This window comes from Maniola jurtina, chromosome 1 (genome assembly GCF_905333055.1).
Source record: "Maniola jurtina chromosome 1, ilManJurt1.1, whole genome shotgun sequence".
Lineage (NCBI taxonomy): Eukaryota > Metazoa > Arthropoda > Insecta > Lepidoptera > Nymphalidae > Maniola > Maniola jurtina.
The window spans coordinates 12,629,573-12,651,870 of NC_060029.1; the positions used below are offsets into that span (position 1 = coordinate 12,629,573).

At 37.0% G+C, this 22,298-nt stretch overlaps 1 protein-coding gene and 2 long non-coding RNA genes across 3 annotated transcripts in view; 1 reads left to right on the top strand and 2 right to left on the bottom strand.

Annotated features, from left to right (window-relative positions):
• Nucleotides 1–22,298, bottom strand: part of LOC123877473 — a 349,653-nt gene that overhangs the window by 97,743 nt on the left and 229,612 nt on the right. The window lies entirely within an intron of this gene.
• On the bottom strand, nucleotides 12,079–14,018 carry LOC123876932 (transcription factor Sox-14). Its single transcript, XM_045923401.1, has one exon. It carries the CDS (start codon nucleotides 13,863–13,865, stop codon nucleotides 12,756–12,758), a length of 1,110 nt encoding a protein of 369 aa, XP_045779357.1. The 5' UTR covers nucleotides 13,866–14,018; the 3' UTR covers nucleotides 12,079–12,755.
• Nucleotides 16,742–17,691, top strand: LOC123877388. Its single transcript, XR_006798576.1, has 2 exons — nucleotides 16,742–17,016; nucleotides 17,282–17,691. It is a non-coding gene; the product is annotated as an uncharacterized LOC123877388 (long non-coding RNA).

Consider the following 22,298-nt stretch of genomic DNA (forward strand, 5'->3'; position numbering starts at 1 on the left):
AATGAGGAATCCGAAGTCCGAGACTGTAAGCTAGGCAGCTAGATCGGCTCTTGTCTCCACAAGCGAGTAGGTACACATAATGCAACGATTGCGTGCGACATGACCGTAATAAATCGAAAACGTTACGAAACGAAAATAACCTTTTAAAAAATGTTTTCCCGTCGAAAAACTTTGTCTTGATTTTTCCGGCCACGTAATAGGTTAGTCGTGCCTACCTACTGTTTTTTGTTTCTATTTAAAGATTTGAGAAGACACTTATTAAAAGCACAAAAGGCTTGTTTAGGTAATTCAAATACCATTTTATAAAAAACTTTAGTATGTATCACCTACTATCTACTAAGAATAATGTCAACTCGTCGTGTTTGACAGTACGAATGCGCTAGTCTAAAAATAGAATGCATGAATACCTTTCTGTAATAGGTAGGTATATCTCGTAGAAGGTATAGCGTGGTATAGCAGTACATATTGCAAGAAAAAAATAGGAATAAAGTTTTGCTCATAATATTTAGGTTGATTGAAGGGAAAACCTTTTTTTTTTTTCAAAAAAGTAATTGGTAACAAATAGGCAAATCAAAAATAACTTCCTTAATCTGAAGATGTAATAATTACGTGTTGAATATTGCTTTAAATAAAATTCCAAGAAGTTTGATAATAGTTATTATTACGGAACGAAATGTAACTCTTCACAAACTGCTCGCGGTTAAAAAAAACTTTGTCAAATAGGATTTGCAATGCCCACTTAATTTCCAACTTGAAAACAAAATAATTGTACCTAATGAAAATTTCGTAATGGGTTATTTCTGGATGATTTGAACTTTTTCGCCCTGTATATTTTATACTATTTTGATAAAATGACCTTTTAAGAAAAGCTGAACTTTACTAATTTTTTGCTTCTATACCTATAACTGTTTTCTCAAAGTAGTACTACTTACTCTCGTAAGTATTATTTTTAGGGTTGCATAATTGTTACTGCATCCGTCCTTTACTTTGCAAAAACCTAAGTTCCTGGGTCCATATCAGAGTCCTATATTCGTGAGGGATGTAACTAACTGTAGATGATTGGAGGATCAACGAAACAACCAAAACTTTGCGTTGTGCTCATACACTCACTATATTTTAGTGAGTTAAAATACCAAGTCGAAGCCGATATCCTATGTATTTTAGAGATTTGTGGTGTATTATGAAAGAGTGTTACTTATACCATCTGTGAGAGATTGGTCAGACGAATCCGAGTATCACTAGTAATATCTACTACCCATATTATAAATACGAAAGTGTATTTGTTTATCGGCTTACTGGTTTGTCCTTCAATCATGCCGCGACAGGGCAACGGACTGACCAGATTTTTCCATGGACATAGAGAATGACATGGGCTACGTTTTATTACAGAAAATCAAAAAGTTCCCACGGGATTTTTGAAAATCTAAATCCTCGTGGATAAAACTACGTTTCCACTGAGCAAGGGAGGGAGTCTCCTGTGTAGATAAATTCCTAAAATATCAGCATAGTGAAGTCACCGCCATTTAAGGGATAACTATTTCTATGAAACCTTATCATAATACGTGTACCTACGATATACTACGGCGTTTGCCATTTCTTATCTCCTGGCTCGATTGTAACTTCAGAACTTTTACTTTGATTAAACGAGTAGGTATGACTCACTAAGAAATAGGTATAGTCGGCACGTCTTCAAAGCATACTGTTGAACAAACCTTAATTATTTGGTTATATGAGTATATACGTGGGTGGCTTGTTGTTTAGGAAAAATTTTACGCTAATAAATGGAGTCTATTCTATTGATAAAAGTTTTTCTTTCATAATCACAATCAATCGGACAGATAGACAACGAAGTGATCCTATAAGGGTTCCGTTTTTCCTTTTGAGGTACGGAACCCTAAAAAGGAAAGTTTGTCTGTCTGTCTGTCTGTCTGTCTGCTAGCTTTTCACGGCCCTTATGTTCAACCAATTTTGATGAAAATTGGTACAGAGTGAGCTTATATTTTGTTCCGTTGTAAAAAAAACCTATCACTTGGACAAAGTCGCGGGCCTCATCTAGCTACAAATAAAATCATAATACATAATTAATCTTTAAATAAATAATCACCACAAATTTTATTTAATTTCATGCTGTAGGTTTAATTTATTTGGGGAGTCATTTTTATTTTTTCCCATGAATTAAAAATTCTCCCATAACTCATAAGTATGTTCTTCAAATTGTGACCAGTAGGTACCTAAGGCAAAATACTGTCCAAATTTTATATTTGTACCGACATGTTTCAAATTATTTTCAAACTATTAAATTTGGGCCTACTGACCTTTTCCTAAAATTCTAATTCTCAGAAAATATACCCGGAACTTCGATCACAGAAAGACCCGGAACGTTCCAAAATGATAAAAATAGACACGGGAAAATTTCGGACGGATGGATTCGCTAATAAATTGTTGGGGATCAAAAAAGGCATGTAAATTTTAATTTCAGCTGTCTTCGACCTAACATTTTCCCTCGAAGAATCTAATATGTAATATGTATTATCGCGTACTATAGAACGCGACAGGTCGAGATGGCAATCCCGCACCCGTACAACCTGCGCGCTAATCCGGTGCGGGATAGCGCAGGTGACGTGCGGGTGTGCGGGGCGTCCCCCGCCTCATACCCCGATTGCCATCTCAACCTGTCGCGTACTATACCTACTACCTACCTAATTGTTTTATGAAAGTTTAAGTTTTAGTCAAAATATTTTTTTGTATATTACGCAATACAACACTTCAGTTACTCGCCTAAATATACCTAAGTAGGTACATTGATATGTAGGAGTTATACGCTGCCAAACACATTCTGCTTGAATCATCCCAAGGGCCAAGTATTTACTTACCTACTAAGCCCTGATATGTAAATTTTCAGGAGGAAATTCTTAATTAGGCGGTATTTTTCTTTTTATTAGATACTAGCTGACGCCCGCGACTTCGCCCGCGTGGATTTAGATCTTTCGAAATCCCGGGGGAACTCTTTGGTTTTCCGGGATAAAAAGTAGCCTATGTGCTAATCCAGGATATTATCTATCTCCATTTCAAATTTCAGCCAAATCCGTCCAGTAGTTTTTGCGTGAAGGAGTAACAAACATACACACACACACACACACACACACACACACACACATACAAACTTTCGTCTTTATAATATTAGTGTGATCTAGCCTATACGCTTAGACTTCGTCCGCATGAATTAAGGATTTTTAAAGATCTATGGGAGCTATGATTTTATGGGATTTAAGTCTAGTGTACCTATTTACGTGGATAACTAAGTGTGACGTGATTTGGTTCGATACCTTCTAACATGATTGCTGATGGCAACACTGATAGGAAACAAAGCCTATAACAGTTAAATAAACAGTGAACACTTTCGGCGGTGCGTTTATGACCGGTTCCGTGCTTAATTGTTTTATAATTCTACCCCGAACCCTTTGCCGTAATAAAACTTTCCCAAAAACATTTTATTGCCTTTTTTCAAACGACTACCGCCCCGTTTGCTCTCGGTTATTGTTACAGAACACATGAATAAAGTAACCGCACTGTTTGTTTATATAGTCTGTGTTATTATTTAGTTGTGCTATAGTTTATTCGCTGTTAGCTTAATAATCGTACTTACATGCACCCAACTTGTACAAAACATCTAATTATATATTAAAATCCTTCATCTGCGATCATTGACTGAAATAGACATTTTTATAGTTATAAATGAAAATATGTATTATTGTGAAAGTGGTGGGTAAATCATTACGCGTTTTTGTTTTTCATTAAAAAAACAGTTTAAGATGTTTTAATTAAGCATTTTGCAAAAAAAAATGTTTTGTTTAAAAACTTATTTCCGATCCTACTAGGGTTGGTACTATACTATACTATACTTTATACTACATACATACATAGATAAGAACTAACTTGCATATTACCTACCATCTCATATTACAGACTGTATCTAAAAACGATAACAATAACAGTCTTATTCATAAAAATTTGTAGAAGCTTTATTAGCTTGTTATAAGCAAAGTTCTCAAAAACATGATTCATAAACGTTCAATAGTGCTAAAAGTGTTCAATAACGGCTCCATAACTTATAACAGGCTGAACCCTACTATAAACCCTTATTAAAGAACAAGATGGCCGCCGTCTTGTCTTAACAGCTGATAATTTGTTTGGAAGTGAGGTTATTTTGTTTTGGTTGATTCTAGTGTCATTGCATTGTAATTATTATTTGTACGTTATTTATTCTGGATTCGAGAGGCTGTGGTAATTAACTAGAGTTGCAAGTTTTAACTGCCATAAGATGTACAGACGGACGGACGTCGTGAAGTAGGTACCTAAAAGTTTCTACCTAATTTCGAAGTTTCTTTTCATGTAATCATTCTTTTACATAGGTATGTGATTTCTTCTAACGCAAGAAATATGGCGGTGATGCAGCTCAGTACCTAACTACATAAACCGAGAAGGATTTGGGTAAAAAAAAAGGGCTGGCTCATTTTTTGCGCAACGGATCAGCCTGGCTGTCAAGCGTGGAATTGCAGCCAGTATTCTTGGCACCATTCCACACGGGCATGATTTGTATAGTAATTAGATAAGGCTAGCTTTAAGTTTTATTGTAATATTTTCAATTAAAAAAAAAAAGGATTTTATTCCATAAATGTCCAGGTACTGTATCTAAATTCTAATACATACTTTTACCTAATACATCTTTTTTTAAATAGTATAATAAAATCTAACGCTAATTTCTAAATTCCTTCCTGTTTCCATTTTTATAATTAAATAAATCGGAACAAAACTCCGAACGATAATACCTAACTATCCTCCAGAACTCAGACAATTGACCGAAATTCGAAAACAAATGTCACACCTGCGTCACTTTTCTGTGTAGAGCCCAGTTTTTTTTGCAATTTTGTCTATGAATTCATCAGAACGACAACATAACAAAGCGAAACTAGCCTATAGCGAGAATTTAGTTGTGAGAGGTTTATTGAACCTTTATGAATAAAGAAAGTTATGAAACGTTTAATAGGCCTAATGAGCATTTTAGCTAATGAACGTTTTAAACCAATATTAAGGGATTTTTATGAATAAGACTGTTTAGGGCAGTGGTTCTCAAACTTTTTTGGTGACGGAACCCTTTTGGGAAGCAAACTACTTGATGGAACCCTACAATAAAACAATAGTTTTTAAAAGTGTATTCTTTTTTAACAAGCATAATAAAAGTACAATGTAAACGTTAGGTACTAATTATTACTTACTTTACCACATGGCAAATACAATAATAGAATATATTCTATTAAAAAAGAAAAAATCTAACTAATGGGAGGTATGAAACTGTTTTTTATTTTTCATCAATTGGTTGTAAATTGTAAATGTTGATACCAAACTTATGAGATATTGTACCAGCTATTCTGGGTAACACATGTTTCTACAAATACAAATAAATAAATACCTAAATAAATATACCTACGTGCGGCCGCGGAGTCAAAACGTTCGACCAGAGAGAGGTGTTTTGATTTTTTTTCTAAATTCTTGCGGAACCCCTACAGAGGTATCGCGGAACCCTAGGGTTTCGCGGAACACACTTAGAGTATAGCTGGTTTAGGGGATTCATAAATATTTTTATCTCTTAGGTAAGCTGAAAAGTATTTTTAATTTATGAATAACTAGCTGATGCCCGCGACTTCGTTCGCGTGGATTTAGGTTTTTCAAAAATCCCGTGGAAACTCTTTGATTTTCCAGGATAAAAAGTAGCCTATGTGCTAATCCAGGGTATAATCTATCTTCATTTTAAACAGCCCAATCCGTCCAGTAGTTTTTGCGTGAATGAGTAACAAACATACACACACACACACATGCAATCTTTCGCCTTTATAATATTAGAGTGATTTTAGAAATCTTAACAAAAATTACTCAAGTTTTTTAGTATTTTTATACTAAGAAATATGTTAAAAACCAATAGTGGTGCTAGGAGGTACCTACTACCCCGTTTTACCGGGAAATATGTACAGTCTTGTAGGTAGAGGCAATGCGCCGAAGCTGAGGCGAGGCAAAAAATATAAATGGAATTTAGCTTTGCGCTTGACCTTCTCGGAATCGTTAGCTGCCGTAACGGTACTCGCTGCGTCCTCCAGGTACCCACACTTACGAATTACCGCCTGACTAGGGTTGCCAGCAGGGCTTCGTCTGACTGTTGGCAAGTGATGATGCAGCCTAAGATGGAGCGCGCTTGCCTAAAAGATTCACTCTAGTAGGTACATTGAACTAATAATACTACGTACCTACTCTAGTATCGTTTCATATAAATGTTTAAACAAGTGTTTTTTAATTTAAAATTAAAAAAAAAAACAGTTTTCAACATGTTTTTGTCTTGTTTAAACAAGAACGTTTTGCTATATATAAAAAAACTATTACTTTTCCAACCTTGGTTGCGAGATATCCGGCTTTAGGTAAGCTTGTTTGGCTTTTTACGGTTGTATCCGTCTTTTTAACCGACTTCAAAAAAAGGAGGAGGTTCTCAATTCGTCGGGATCTTTTTATCATGTAAAAAAGAATGGACAATTTTCACTGGCATGATTAAGAGTTTCCCAAAAGGTTATATCCAGCTTTGAAAAATTAATGTCCGTTTTTATTATGTAAAAACGAGTATGTCCAGCTTTTGGGGCTGAATATCCGATACCTAACATAACGCCAAGTACAATAATTACTGTAGTATTGAAGGGCCTAGCAAGTGACTGGCAACCCTACACCTGACTGTATTTTGGACATTGGATTTAAGGAGAAAATGGACTTTATAGTGGTTGGAATATAAACAAATTTTGATAATCACAGTCATTGTCTCGTTACAATAGATTCTTATGTGAAAGATTATATACTTAGGTATACATGTACTTCTAACGACCCGCCTCTGCGGGTAACGTATTCCGATTTTCGTAGAGATCTCTATTTTTTTTTTGAAAATGAAATATACCCTAAGGAGAAATGTCACTTAGTTAATACTAAGTGTAAAGAATTTTCAAAATTGGATAAGAAGTTCCAGAGATTATACAAACAAAATTGCAAACCCGACCTCTTTAAAATATTAGTATTGAAAAGTAACTATGTTAGGAAAAAAGCTGAAGGCTCAGTTACTTATTTTGACCTAAGGGTGGGTACCTACATAATATATTATTTGTCGGATCATCGGTTCCCTCGTCCTAATCAGATCTTGATAAATGAGGTCGTCTAGCATTTCGAGTGTCTACGACTGTTATAATATGACATCATAACAATTTCAAATTGTGAATATATGACGAACAAATACGTCAAAGATTAGAGATAAATACCTATATTAGAGTTTTGCATCAAATGGAAGATTTCATTGCGATCCTACCTAGACGTAGAAAAAAACGCTTGAAACACGAAGGCAAATTCGCTTTATGTTTCATGTATGTTTTTTCTACCGTCATACATCCTACACGTTGCCACCCACTTTTCGCCGGTGTCAACGAATCACTGCTTTTAAACCTCTTAATGACAAATGGGACCAAATATTGACACCCATAAGACAAAAAGAGCCGACGCTAGGGGCGGTCTTGTGTCAATATTTTAAACAAACATCGGTATGTGGGAAGTTTATCACCGGGTCTGGTACAAAAATGTCTCATTCGAATAAAACTCGAAATTGTTTATTTTTTAACCCCCGACCCAAAACGAGGGGTGTTATAAGTTTGACGTGTGTATCTGTGTATCTGTGTATCTGTGTATCTGTCTGTGGCATCGTAGCGCCTAAACGAATGAACCGATTTTAATTTACTTTTTTTTTTTGAAAGGTGGCTTGATCGAAAGTGTTCTTAGCTATACCTAATCCAAAAAAATTGGTTCAGCCGTTTAAAAGTTATCAGGTATTTTCTAGTTTTCTTGTAGAAAAGAAGGTTAGATAACCCTTAGGTTCATAATATTCAAGTGTCAATTGGCAAATGTCAAGCTGTCAAGATGGACGTTGCCTAGATATACATAATTATTTATTTGAAAATGATTTGTCGGGGGTGTTGAAAATTTTTAATTTACACTTGTAGATACTCTTTTTTCGTCGTGGAAGGTAACTAGGTCTTTATAATAGTAGTTCACGTGGACTTAGGTTTTTAAAAACGTGAAAAATCTTTGACTTTCCGGGATAAAACGTAGTCTATGACAACCCCCGAGATGCAAGCTATCTCTATGAGAAAGGACTCACGGATATAGACTATAATACTTACTTATACATATTTACTAGTGTGGATTGATCGCCCAGTAGGAACGTGTAGATCCCTAAGTAGGTATGAATAGATAGAAATTCACTTGATTCAAATATGTGTTTAGTAGGTAAATATGATATAAGTTCTATACAATATGTCTTCTTTCGTGTCTTTTAGATTTTTCTGTCAAGCTGTTGGTATTTATATTAGCATTTAGGTTATTCCTGCAATTTCTAAAGCCGTTGGTGTTGGCAACGAATCGTCGCGTCGTTTGATAATGTGACAAATGAGACCAAATATGTATTGACAGAAATAGAAAAACAAAAGGGCCCTACCAGGGGCGGTCCGGTGTCAATCTCAAAAACAAACACCGATGTTTGAGAAAGGAATTACGTGACAAGTTTACTTGTTTGCACCCATGTTGGTTTGTACGGAGTTTGGGAACTGGATTGCGATAAAAAATGGTGAAATGTGCAGCGGATATGCGGTGTTAGATGAACAGATGTAGGCTTAGCCGATACTGCGCTGTGTAATGTAATATGAAGGTATCTACGAAGGTACGTACAGCCTTCTGGCTTGTTTCACTAGTACCTTATTATATTACCTACTACTTAGTAGGTAAGTTGAAGTTCCGAATTCTGATCATGAATTTGGAGGATTTCAAATATGGTTACTTATAATATTTTGGTAGCCAAGACCGACCATGCTAGATATTCTACCAATTTAAGTAGGTACCTATCTAGAGTAAGTATTTTGGTCTAGCCGACCTGTTAGGCGTAAGTAAGGGTTTCAAAATTATCTTCCCTGTTCAGAAGAGATCCTAAGTACCTACATATTTAAAAAAAAATGATTTTTTGTCTGTCTGCCAGTTTTGTTGAATTTAGATAGGTATTTGTTAGACATCTCAATAGACTATAGGTACTTACCTACCCTACTTTAATATTTGAAATAAAATGAATTCATTTATGTAGAAATGTGAATTCTACCACTGGTTCAGAAAGTAGATTCTACTGAGAAGAGTCGGGGTAGAAACTTAGCAGTTTTTGCTATTTTTCAATAACCTCAAGATTAGCAAAAATCTTTTTAATAAAATAAAGCATATCAGAAAGGCAACGTCCAGAATAAAATTAATAACTAACGTAACTCCGGATGTAAGGGCGGCCGCACACTTCGCACCCCACCGTCACGGTCTCGGCCGCCTCGAACGGGAATCGAACCCAGGGGTGGCAATCACGGTTCCCACGCGTAGGTACCTTCTATTGTCTCTCACGGTCTGCTGTGATTATTGCGGTCGCTTGTAAACGCACGTCACCTTGGCATTTTGTCTTGAGAATTTGCAAAATTACAAAATTATTACTTAGGTATATCATGTGACCATAAAACGTATCATAAAACTTGACGCAAGTCGCTTATTTCAATAAACCTACAAAGCATTTTGAAATACATTGTCGGAACACCCTCAGCACTGCGAAAAGTCAATAGGCAAGATTTCAATCAGTGGCATTTTTGTATAATCAACCTATGTGTAAACCGTTGATAAGCTTTACAGCAACATTGTTATGTCTAAAAGATCATTATTAGTTTTTGCCAAATAACAATGTTCCAACGACACTTGGATCATATTTTGTTTAACTGCCGAAATTAATACCTAATAACAAGTGTAAATTAAAAATTTATAACACCCCCGACAAGTGAAGGTTACAGTAACTAGAAAAGAGCTGATAACTTTCAAACGGCTGATGAACTGATTTTCTTGGATTATAGCTAAGAACACTCTCGATCAAGCCACCTTTCAAACAAAAAAAGGAAAATTAAAATCGGTTCATTAATTTAGGAGCTACGATACCACAGACACAGATACACAGACACACAGATACACACGTCAAACTTATAACATCCCTCTTTTTGGGTCGGGGGTTAAAAATAAAATCTATCTGAAGTAGTAATTTGATCCAAAAGTAGGACTTGTAAAAGTTAAATTGAATAAAAAATTTATTTTATTTATTTATTTATTTGTGTTACGTACTTAGCGACGTTGTTATTTGTCAAAAATTGAATAATTATTAAATTATTATGTACTATGCTGCTAACATATCGACAGATTATAGTTATAGGTAGTTGTGGAAGTTATGTACTTAGGGTACACAGTGCAAGTGGCTTTGGAGATCTGACTTCTGCAAATTTTATTGCAAGCGGAAATTATTAGCATTAAATTAACTTGAGGAAAGACAGATTCCCGATACAAATATAGGTAAGTAAATGCACTTTAAAAGGATAGATTTACTGACTATATTTTGGGGATTGCAAAGCTTTTCACAAGACAATAGTAAAATTATGAAAACGCCTATTTAGAAATATTAAATAAAAATCTTAACACTACCATTCTATAAGTCACAACACCCCATTAAGTGCAAGAGTGAAAGTAGTGTTTAAATTAATACGGCTTAAACATCAGGGCGTTCCCGGATTGCGTCTCCCGGGGGACGAAAAAGTGCCCGAATCTATCAACTATTCCCCAGGACTTGATTAAATTCTCACCCCTTGCGTGTTGACAGTAATTGATTGAAATGCGTATTCCTTGACGCGATTGACTTACTTGTTTTAAGGGAATTTGATTTGCAAATTCCCTTTGTGGCGTGATTTTAAATTGATGGAAGTGGCATTTTATTCGAAGTGTTCTAAGAGTAGGTAAGTAAGTAAGGTAGGTATTTGACTATTAAATATTTCACCTATACAATTTCATTTATAAATTAATCCAATTACCTTAAATTACACTGTGATTGAAGGAGTAAATAGCAAATAGTATTATTAGTAGGTAGGTGCAACATGCTAAGTAGGTAATATACCTATCACTGGAAGGTTTAAGCTTTCTTGTTTTAATCAAGTAAAAGTTAAAAAAACAAACAAGTAAAAGCAATTTTACATCTATCAACTGGCAGATACCTAGTATAGGTAGGTACCTACAAACAAAAATATTGCATAGAATAAGATGCCGATTGTTAAATTAATTTCAATTAAAATGCAACTAAATTAATTTCAATTAAAACTTGCAGACAGTCAAGCCTACTTGCACAATCTACCTACGTAGGTATGCACTCTTCTCATAATAATTTTTATTATTAAGCTAAATTAATTCAGTCACTTTAAAGTTTATTGTAATTTTGTAATACTAACGATTAGGATTACAATTTATGATGTACCTACAGATGTAACCAATAGCAACATATTTAAATTTTGTAGTAGAATTTAAATATTATATTTTTATAGTAAGTAATACCTACCTCTATTTATCTAGGTATTCCCTTTGATAATATAATAACAATGATAAGTAATAAAATGTCCTACCTACCTACCTATTAAGAGATCTTGTTAAATTGAAACTTAATAAATAAGCACTCTAAGTTAAATAAAAGTAAACTTGTAAGTATTCTTTTTAATTACTCAATTGTAACTTAAAGTTCATTTTACAAAGTTGCTCAAAAGATTTTTTTATTTCCACCTAAGTACCTACCTAGGTATTTTTGCTGAAAGTTTATAAGAATACCATTTTGTATTCCTAAATACTTTCCACAAGTTTTTAAATCATCTAACTAAAAAAATTTACTTAACAATAAATTATTTATAATTAAAAGCTGTATTAGAGCGCGTTGATGTCTTTTGTATGGAGAACAACACTGGAAGTACTCCGCCTATATTTTTAACAGAAAATAATTGATAAAATTGAGTTTAAGATGAGACGTGAATATGTCTAGTAGGTATTATACCTTATTTAAGACCAATTTAGTTTATCAACTGATTCAAACTGGGGTTAATTGTAAGTGGGATTGTGGAACAAAACAGCAAATACAGTTTTAACGCGTCGTTTATTGATAACTTCATTTTTCTCTTCAATATACTTTGTGTCCACTGACTATATAACACTCACTGTACATTTTTGTATTACAATATTTTAGTCTTTCGAGGCTTTCATAACTTTCGATCCCATATAACAAATATTTTGTACAATTCACGACGGGCGTACGAGTGTGGCGTCGTGGCACGTCTTATCGCTATCTACCTACGCTTTATCGACTAACTTCAACTTCGACCTAGCATTTAACACTATATTTACATATTGTTCAAAATTTTTTTGGTATTCAAATAACCTCGAGCACTCCTTCGTCTTTCATCCCTCCGCACGTACTCTCGTCCGTTCACACAGCACAACTAAGAATATTTTAACTTAAACCTTGAAAAAATACAATAATCATAATATAATACAGAATAATCATCAACAACATTAATTGAACGATCTGCCGTCGGGCGCGAGCCGCGTCAACTTCAACAGTTCGCAACAGCAACGACGGCGGCTCGCGGGCCCGCGGGATATGACAAAACAAATAAAGGACATACCTAGAAGTATGTACGCCGATAACGATCACTGTCCTAGGCGAACGAGTCGCAAGAAAGTCACTGTGGAGACGCGGCGACCCGGCCAGCTCAGAGCGGCGGGATGTCGATGTCGCACGCGAAAGGCGATTCTCAGATGAGCGGCATGGCGCGCTCGCCGGCCGCCGCGTACCGCTGCTCGTCGGGCACGTGGTACATGTTGATGATGTGGCTGAGGTCCTGCTGCCCGTACTCGCGCTTCATCGCGAGCTGCTCGTGCGAGTGCTGGCCCACGTGCCCGTGCACGCCGAACTCGCGCTTGAGCTGCGGCGGCTCGTGCGGCACGTACTCGCGCTTCAGGCCGGGCGGGCCGGGCGACACGGGCTCCGACTTGGCGGACGAGCCGCTGGGCGAGTGCGAGGCGCACGACGCGGGCAGCGCGTAGCCGCCCGGCGAGCCCGGGCCCAGCCCGTACGCGGACGGCGAGGGCGGCTGCGGCAGGTACGGCGAGCCCTGGCCACCGTAGTAGCCCCCGCCGTAGCCGCCCTGCTGCATCTGCGCCACGTCGTAGCGCGGGTAGCCGTACGCCTGCTGCTGGTACGCGCTGGGGTCGTGCATCATGTATCCGTTGGGCATGTACCCGTTCGGCGTCATCTGGTAGACGTCGCGAGGCTGCTGCGCCGACGGCGCGGACGTTCTCTGTGCATCGCCCGCACCCAACAGTGCTCCTCCTCCGAGCGGATATTTTTCTTGTTTTTTTGCAAGCGTCTTCGTTTTCCTCCTCGGTCTGTACTTGTAATCCGGATGTTCCTTCATGTGAACGGCCCGAAGTCTCTTCGCTTCGTCGATGAACGGTCGCTTCTCGGATTCCGAGAGGTCTTTCCACTGTGCACCTAATCGTTTGGATATTTCGGAGTTATGCATCTTGGGATTGTCCGAGGCCATTTTCCTGCGCTGGCCGCGCGACCACACCATGAACGCGTTCATGGGCCGTTTGACCCTCTCCGCGTTGGAGTTCTTGCTGGACGTGTTGTTGTTGTTGTTGGGCGGCTGATGGTGTTGCGGCGCGGGCTGCGAGTGGTGCTGCGGCAGCGGCTGGTGCTGGTGGTGCTGCAGCTGGTGCTGCGACAGCTGCTGCTGCTGCGGCAGCGACATCATGCCGCCAAGCGCGCCCAGCGAGCCGTAGCCGTGCTGCAGCGCGTGGTGCGGCGGCACGGTGGCGTGCAGGCTGCCGCCCTTGAGATCCGTCTCCATCGTCAGCATGTCGTCTTCCTGCGGCGCGTACAGCTTGCCGATCCTTCGTTCACCGTGCACAACGAGAGAGCTGTCGGTCGCTCACATGGACTCGCGGCGGTGCGCGCGGGATACGTCTCGCAGTACCGTGCGGCGCGGAGGCTACGTGCGTTGTGAGGTGGCCGCCGGGCGGGCGGCGGCGCCTGGGCCCCCCCGCCCGCGCCGGCCCCGCCCGCGCCCCGGCGCGCCAATGGCGGCCCGCCCCGGCCCCGCCCCGCCCGCGCACTCCCACCCGCCGAGCCCTGCATTTTTAATCGCGTGGCTCGCGGTGCGAGCGTACGCCTCGCGCCGCGCCGCCTCATGCAAATCACAATTTGTTTGCCGACGGTGGCTGCACCTTCTCGACCTTAGTTTATGTTGTAAACAACGTACGCTATCTAGCGCTTTTGTACGGCGCTACTTGAAATTTCAATTAAAAAACCTTTCCGTGCCTCCGTTTACTTTTAGTAATTAATTCTCGTTTACATTTTGGAGTCACCTGGCATATTTTATGACAACTCTTCGGTATACCTGCCTATCTAAAATATGATAATATGTTTACACAGCTTATAAAACGTTAATACGTCACCTAGGCGTACACAGCTGGATTGACGTTGTAGTGTGCACAGCTGTGATCTAAGTTCAAGGCCTCCTCCACAACTAACCGCGAGATGCCAACGAAATAATGTCTACATTTCAGATAGTCATTGATGATCATTTACAACATGCCTTTGTTCCTATCCACAATGGAGTATTCAATTTAAGCACTCATTCATAGTTGCATTATATTGTGCTATAAGTACCTAGTTGGTAGGTAGCTGTATTATAAACAATAGATCCTGCTATGACACAAGGTTAATTTTACTATTCTTTTTTTAAATGGAAAAAACTGTAGGTACCTATTAGGTACTTCTGTATTTACCTATTCTAAACAAATTTACATAGGTACCTACCTTCCTACCTAGTGTTTACCTAAGTATTACCTACTACTACCTAGGCACCTACCTTCCTATCTGTCTATACCTAATAGGTATCTAATATTTTTAACTTGGCTGACACACTGTCGTGTGTTTAGATTTACCTACTATTTTCTGTCGTAGATAGGTAGTAGGTAGGTAGGTATGCACCTACTAGGTATTCTACTATAGGTAGGTATCTAGCAGAATACCTACCTACATAGTAATAACTTAGCAATAGGTAGGTAGGTACATAAGTAGGCATCTACTTACTTGAACAAAAATATTAGCTAATTAGAAAATATAAATACTTAGGTGGGTAGGTAGTATCTAACTATTAACTTCTAAGTATCATCTATCATGAAATAATTTTTAGAATCGGATCTTAGTTTTGAAGATTAGCTTCTACCTACAACCAAACATACAAACCTCTGTATACCTAATATTTACTTAGGTATTAGTGTAGAAATATATAGATATCTACGGTTTTCTTGACACATGACACGACAGACGGACAGATAGATAGACAGAGAGACAACAAAGAGGTAGGTATGTAAGTATGAGGGTTCCGTTTTTCCTTTTGAGTTATGGTACCCTAAAAAAGTTAAAACAAAACTATTGTTTTAAAATTACCGTCCAATTATAGGTTGATATGATACCTATCGATGATAATGACTTAGATAGGTACCTATAGGTAAGTATGTGAGTGAGTTTGTTGAATTGAGAAACTTATTTTACTTATTTCCTTAGATTCTACTTACCTATCCATCTTAAGTAGGTACTTCCAGATTCCTAAGGCCGTTATATCCACAGTAAGTAGGTACAAGGTAGGTACCTAATCTAATAATATGTATCTCCTATAATCTGACTACACCTATTTACCAACGACCTCAAGTTCTGCGTAGGTACCTACTAGATGGGTCATATTATAGAACAAAAGTCTTGTTCTGTCAAAATTAGTACCTCTGACACTGTGACTCATTCTGTTGATCATAATTTCTAAACTACTCGTAAACACACTCGTAATATTATTATCTAAGTAGGTACTTATATTATGCCTTTCACACTAGGTACTGCCTAATGCTTCATGCGGAAAAGAATAATAGTTTGGAATAGCAGTAGATTTAGACCAGTCAATTTAGTTTAGAGATTGTGTTAATTAGTCACATTGGCCATGATCATACAAAAGCGAGTTGCAGCTCGCAAAATTTTTTGCTCGTAATGACCCGTCTAGTGCGTACCTAATAGGTACCTAAGTAGAGGTCGTAGGTCTGCACCTACATACCTACTCGTCAAAATACTTGCTAGATATGTGTTGATCGATATATTTAATCCAAGCAGCGCATCTATAGGTAGGTATATTTGCATCTGGAGATGGTTCAGTAGTTTTTCAGTAGGTAATGATTTGGTAAATCTATTGTTTGGTAAGAGAAGGAGATATATATAAGGGAAATAAAACACGTTCATATTTTTAATTGTGTTTCATTTATTTAAATTAAGTTAGGTACTTACCTATTTTTTTTAATTTAATTTAATTACAATAGAAATTATAACAAACATATCAATAAAGCATGTTACGTAGGTAAAATAACAATAAAAAATTATGACATATTATTAACTACTTAGAAAAGTTGTCCCACAAAAATAAGTACAACTTATTAGATAGAGAGCCAGGGCGTGCCAGACCTTCGTTATTTTATAAAAGCTGAAAGTTTCTCTAGCTGCGTATTGTCCCCAACATAGGGAGGAACGATCGGCGACTATGAAGTTTGGTTCATGGTGGCTTTGGGAGATAAAAGGCAATAAAGGTATAAAAATCTTACTTTAAAGTACCTACCTATAAAGTCAGAAATAGTAAAGTATAAAGAAAATATAAAAAAATTAGACTATAAACTAGTATTTTATATAGGTAAGGTCGACCGGGGTTAATGTGTTCTCGGGGCTATGGTGTTTTGTCTATATTTTTGGCCTTTATTTCGTTATATGTGATTTACGGCATCTATTAAAGAGTAGAGAAACTATTTGGTTACAAACTTACGCAATGAAGACATCTCTAATATTACTGCTTTACCGATACGGCCATTTTTTCAGAGTCGTCAGTTATTTGGCTAGATTGACGTTGTGCGTGTAATTTACATATTCGCTTTTTAAACTTAAAACTGTGGATGATGTGAATTTATTTTAAGGTAAGTTGAAGCATAATAAACTATTTTTTCATATTCCATAATTGTTTTATCATTCTATATACATTTTATGGAGATAAGCTTGTAGCTACATTAGCCCCTGTAGTTTTGTAGCTAGGGGTTAAAGTAACTTTATCGATAGTTACAATAACCCCTTAATTTTGACTATGAAGTTGAGAATCTCTAGTGATGATAAATTTTAAGTCGATAAATAGGTATGAAGATACATTTTACGTTAAAATTGTATTTAAATAAAGGCTTGTTTTAGATGGTGCGTCACTATAAGCGAAAAACTAATCACTCATATTCTCAAGAATCACTCCAAAAATGATACCACGTATGCAGCCACTGGCATCTGGAGCTTCCAAACCCACAACCTTAGCCCCCTTCATGGCGTGCCTTGCGTGTCACAACCCGCGTGGGTCGCAGAGTTTGAAACTAGTCGTGCATGCTCCGGCAAACAATCCGTCATACATTTATGTTTATAATATTATAGAATTTCTTATCCAGATGAAGAAGACTTTATTTTGTTTTATGAAAATGTGCTTTGACTTTTGAAAAGATTAATTTGATAAATTATTACTATAAACAAACTTGTCGATAGTCAATTTCACATCACTAAATTGAACCTGAATAGCTACAATTGCCCCAAATATGATTAAAACTTTTATTTTTGCACTTTGATTCTTATTTATAGAACCTGAAGGTACAAAATTAATTAATTTTTATAATTTTTGACAACATTTTGGTGTCGGTTAAGCAGAGACTTTTTAAATTTGGCTGTAATTGTGAATTGCTACAATAGCCCCAAAAACGGGGTATTTGTAACTAGTACGTACAACCTTCAGTATTTCCCAAATATATTGTTTATAAAAAGTCTTTTTGAAGTTGTTTTTACACAAAATATGAGGATAAGAAACGCTACAAAATATCCCACATTTAAAGAACTAATATAATATACCTTAACCTATTTTTTTTTATGTCAAAGCAAATGAATGCTGAATTTAGCTTACAATAACCCCGAGCGACCTTATACCTTTATTAACTGTTATCTCCCAAAGCCACCATGATCTCAACTTTATAGTCACTGATCGTTCCTCCATGTGTTGGGGACAATTACTTAGGTATTATACACAGATAAACATTCAGCTTTTATAAAATAACGAGGTTCTGGCACGCGCTGGCTATTTGTCTATATCTACTAGCACCCTTATTACAAACTAAGAAGCTTTTACCATAAATGTAGGTATGTTTTTCTTTTTTCCAAACCTCGACGTGAAATCATGTCCCCTGATTATTTGCGGCAGAAAATAAAATCCCTTCCACTTACTAATCATCCCAGATTCAAATTAAGAGCAATGCAAAAATAGGCAGATTTAAAAAAATGAAAATCTCAACACCTCTGCACAAATGAAAACCACTAGTGACAACGCATCGAGTCATTCAATAATTGCTGGTGTTAAATAAAAACCGAGCATCAAACACTCTGGGCCTCCTAATTGGCGCGAGGTGTCACTAATGACAACCGCGAGTGGCGCGAGTGTCGCTGCAAATTAATAATTATTACGCCTGGCAACACTGAGGTGACGCGGCGCAATATGGCCGCCGAGTATTGTTGGCGGGAATCGTCAGTTTAATTTTCAATTATTAATTTGTTACGGCAGGTTTTTTGAGGTGAACATAAAATATTAAAATTGAAACTAACAAGCAGGAGTTGCATCGCTCGTTTTTATTCATTGCGTATAGGTTTCCTGAGTAATTAATATCTCTTGTGATTTTTACGTTGTAGGTATACGCGAGAACTCCTGTTTTTAGTTGTTGAATGAGTTATGCTGTTATATAAAATTATTTCGTCTTTTCATTAAAATTAAACTTAGTGAATTTCGATGGATATTTTATTTTTATATTTTTCTAAATATTTTAACAAACTAATCTTATACCTATCTACTTACCTACTGTATATACAGTAACAACATATTATGGCTACCAATCTACATCTCTATTATTATATACTTCTTGTATTCCTATAGATCTCAAGTTTATAGGCCCAGCAGTTTGAGCTGTAGGTAGGTATAGGTTTTTGGATTTGTCAATCAGTAGAGGCTACTTCTATTGGGTAGGCAAGTAGGTATATAAATTAAGTTCTTGTATAACTATAATTCCATACATATTATATATAAAATAAAGTGGTCATCATTAATATGATTAAAAAAAATATTGCATAGTTCTGGAAAAACTCAAATAGTCTACGGCGTAGACCATAATATGAGCGGCGTAGATTTATACCTATCGTAGACTCTATGGTCTACATATTATTTGGGTACAGCAGAATCGCAATGTAACATAATTCTGCACCGTACGTCTCAAGGCGGAATCGTAGGCGATGCATGATAATGAAAGGCCAATATTGGGCTCAGGACTGGACACAAACAAGACCGCACACGTAGAGCTATCATCTCTCCTAGAGAGGGTGTTACTCCCCCATGTCTTATGCCTAGACATAGAAATGTACAGAGCTGTTGAAATAATCTCACAACATTGAAATTTCATCAATACGCCCGGAACTTAAATGGCAAGTTTCTAAAGAAGTATAGGCCATAAATTAATGGGCCAGAAATTAATAAACCATTGTAAATATTAGTTAATTAAACGTGCACCTGAACTATAACAAAGTAATAGTCTTGGGAAGCTGGAAGGTATCCCTCTTAGAGATAAGCTATCAAATGACCACTTCATTTGTTACTATGTAATAAGTATAACTGCATTTCCTGGTACAAAAAGAATTAAAATAAATAAATAAAAGTCACTTACAGAATCCAAAATACTAAAAAAAATGTCTCTATATTAATACCCTCAATATTACATGGTTTAATTTTCTAGGCAGTGCCTAAGACTATGTACTTAAGTAAAATCTTGTTACAATTCAACATATTTTCATGAAAAAAAAAGTAAAAAAAGTGTTTTTGCAATCTTCATTTTAATACTCTGTCCGTCACACTTGAATAGGCCTGCTGCCTACATACATTATCTGTGTCCAGGGGGTGTGCGCCCACGGGGGTGAGATAGGGGGCTCTTCCGGCCGCTGTCTCCGACTCATCAGGCCTATCTTGGAAGGCCGCAAATTAAATAGTAACGTACGATGGTCTGTCCAAGTCTACGTATATATTAATGTTCATCTTGTAGGTATATGCAAATATTTGTCGATTTAATATTGAAAAGATATATTTAAAAAAAAAGCTGAAAATGGGCAATTAAGTATAGGAATGGAAATTTTTTGGGAAAATTACTGATTTCAACTTGGTACATTAACCAATATTATGTATTAGGTAATTTAATTGTGATTAAGTATGAATAAAGTAGAGACATAAGTCGATAAGCCTCTTTTTGTTACGGTCGTACTAGGTTCTGATACTACCTAGTACCTACTTAATAATATTATGTACCTAACTGTGCGATGGTTAAAAGATACCTACTTACGGCTCAAGCCTAGGTAGGTAGACATATTACATGTAAAATAATAACATCTACCTACACTAACCGAGAATCAAATACAGTAACTATGACATTCGGCTTCAGAAATAATGCAATACAAAAATAGTGTACAAAATAATGTTAAAAAGTTGATTTTGCAAAGGTCATTAAACCAAATGACGCACGGGTTATTTCGAACAAATTAATAAGTAAAGTTAATATCAGAGAAAAACACTTGTTTACATAAATATTAATAATAAATTGCTACATAATAGCATACAGACGTCATTAATAAAATTACGCCGTCGTACTGTTCATAAACTTTCATTCTATACTATAGGTAGGTATTACTGAATTGTTGTTTTTGTTCTTGGATGGATGTATTTATCCAAAAAGAAAAAAAATGCCCAAGAAACGAAATAACTAAGTGCTTTAAATGCGGCCGAAAAATAACAGCCAATAAGTACCTACATATGCTTAATGCTTATGCCAAATTAAGTATCTCCTCTAATTGTTTAGGTGTTAAGTTTTATTTTAAAATCAATATTCCTTCACAGTTAAAGGAAGTGATATTTACTTAATAGCTTAAAACGCACATAACTTCGTAAAGTTGCATGTTGCGTATCAGGAATCGTACTGCTTCCCGAATTCCTAACCACTTAGCTATTAGAGCCTCTATACTACTGCCTACATACCTACCTAATAACCTATGTTATCTATCAGTTCTTAAGTAAGTATAATATGTATATGAGATGGTCGACATCTCAACCTTCTCAACCCGTCGCCGCCGGATGAGCTTGGGTCTCTGCTGAGGAGGACATAGATTTAGGTTACCTATCTATTTTGTTTGGTAGACTTCATACACCTTCACATAACTACCTATTTAACTTCCAGGCAAGCAGGTTTACACAATGTTTCCCTTCATCGTTAAAGCACTAGTGACATTTAAATAAGTAAGTAAGTAAGTACTTAATTGTTTAGAACGCACATAACCCGAGATAGAACCCGGACATCCCAAATAGAAAGCTTACATCTTAAACACTAAGAAGCTATCACCACTTTAACAATTATTTACTTTATATATTTGAATAATAATTATGTATGATACCTAAGTACCTACGGCCAAATACAGAACTAATATAACAAACAACGCTCTTAACGCAACGCTCCATTTTTTTGATAGTATTTTTATGAAACAAAATATCAAAAATCTGACCCTAACGTCCTTTAACAGTTTCAGTATTGGGCCATTAAATATTACAACAAAGTAAAACATACAAGTTCACTACATTTACAACTTTCACATAATCACTGGAAACCGACTTGAACCAACAAAGTTTTGTGTTTATCACAGTCAATAGCACGGCTACATACAGGTGTTGAGATATACCTACACATACATATTATAGGTAGGTATGTATAGGTGAGTCAGCTGACAGGAGAAATCTCGGGAACCCAACACGCCTCCGTCACACGGCAGTGCGCGCGCACTGTATAGCAACCAGAAAACTACAAAACTATCAAAATTTCCACGAGGAAAACACGTTTTCCGCGACTAAACGTGCGAGCGACGCGCTCCCAATGCCCAGACTAAACGTGGGCCGTGAAAAAGCACCGCCACAACGCCGACCGACAATGGAAAGCGGTAAAGAATCATAATAATAACAATGACAACAATATGAGATGCTATAATAAAGAGCCGCGGCATTGTGCTAGGCTCGGCGCTGGTTCGAAGGGTCGCGGAGATCGATACTCGGCGGATTGTCTGCGGATGCCGTGCGTGAGCCTTTGTGGGCCGGCCTCGCCAGCGGCCG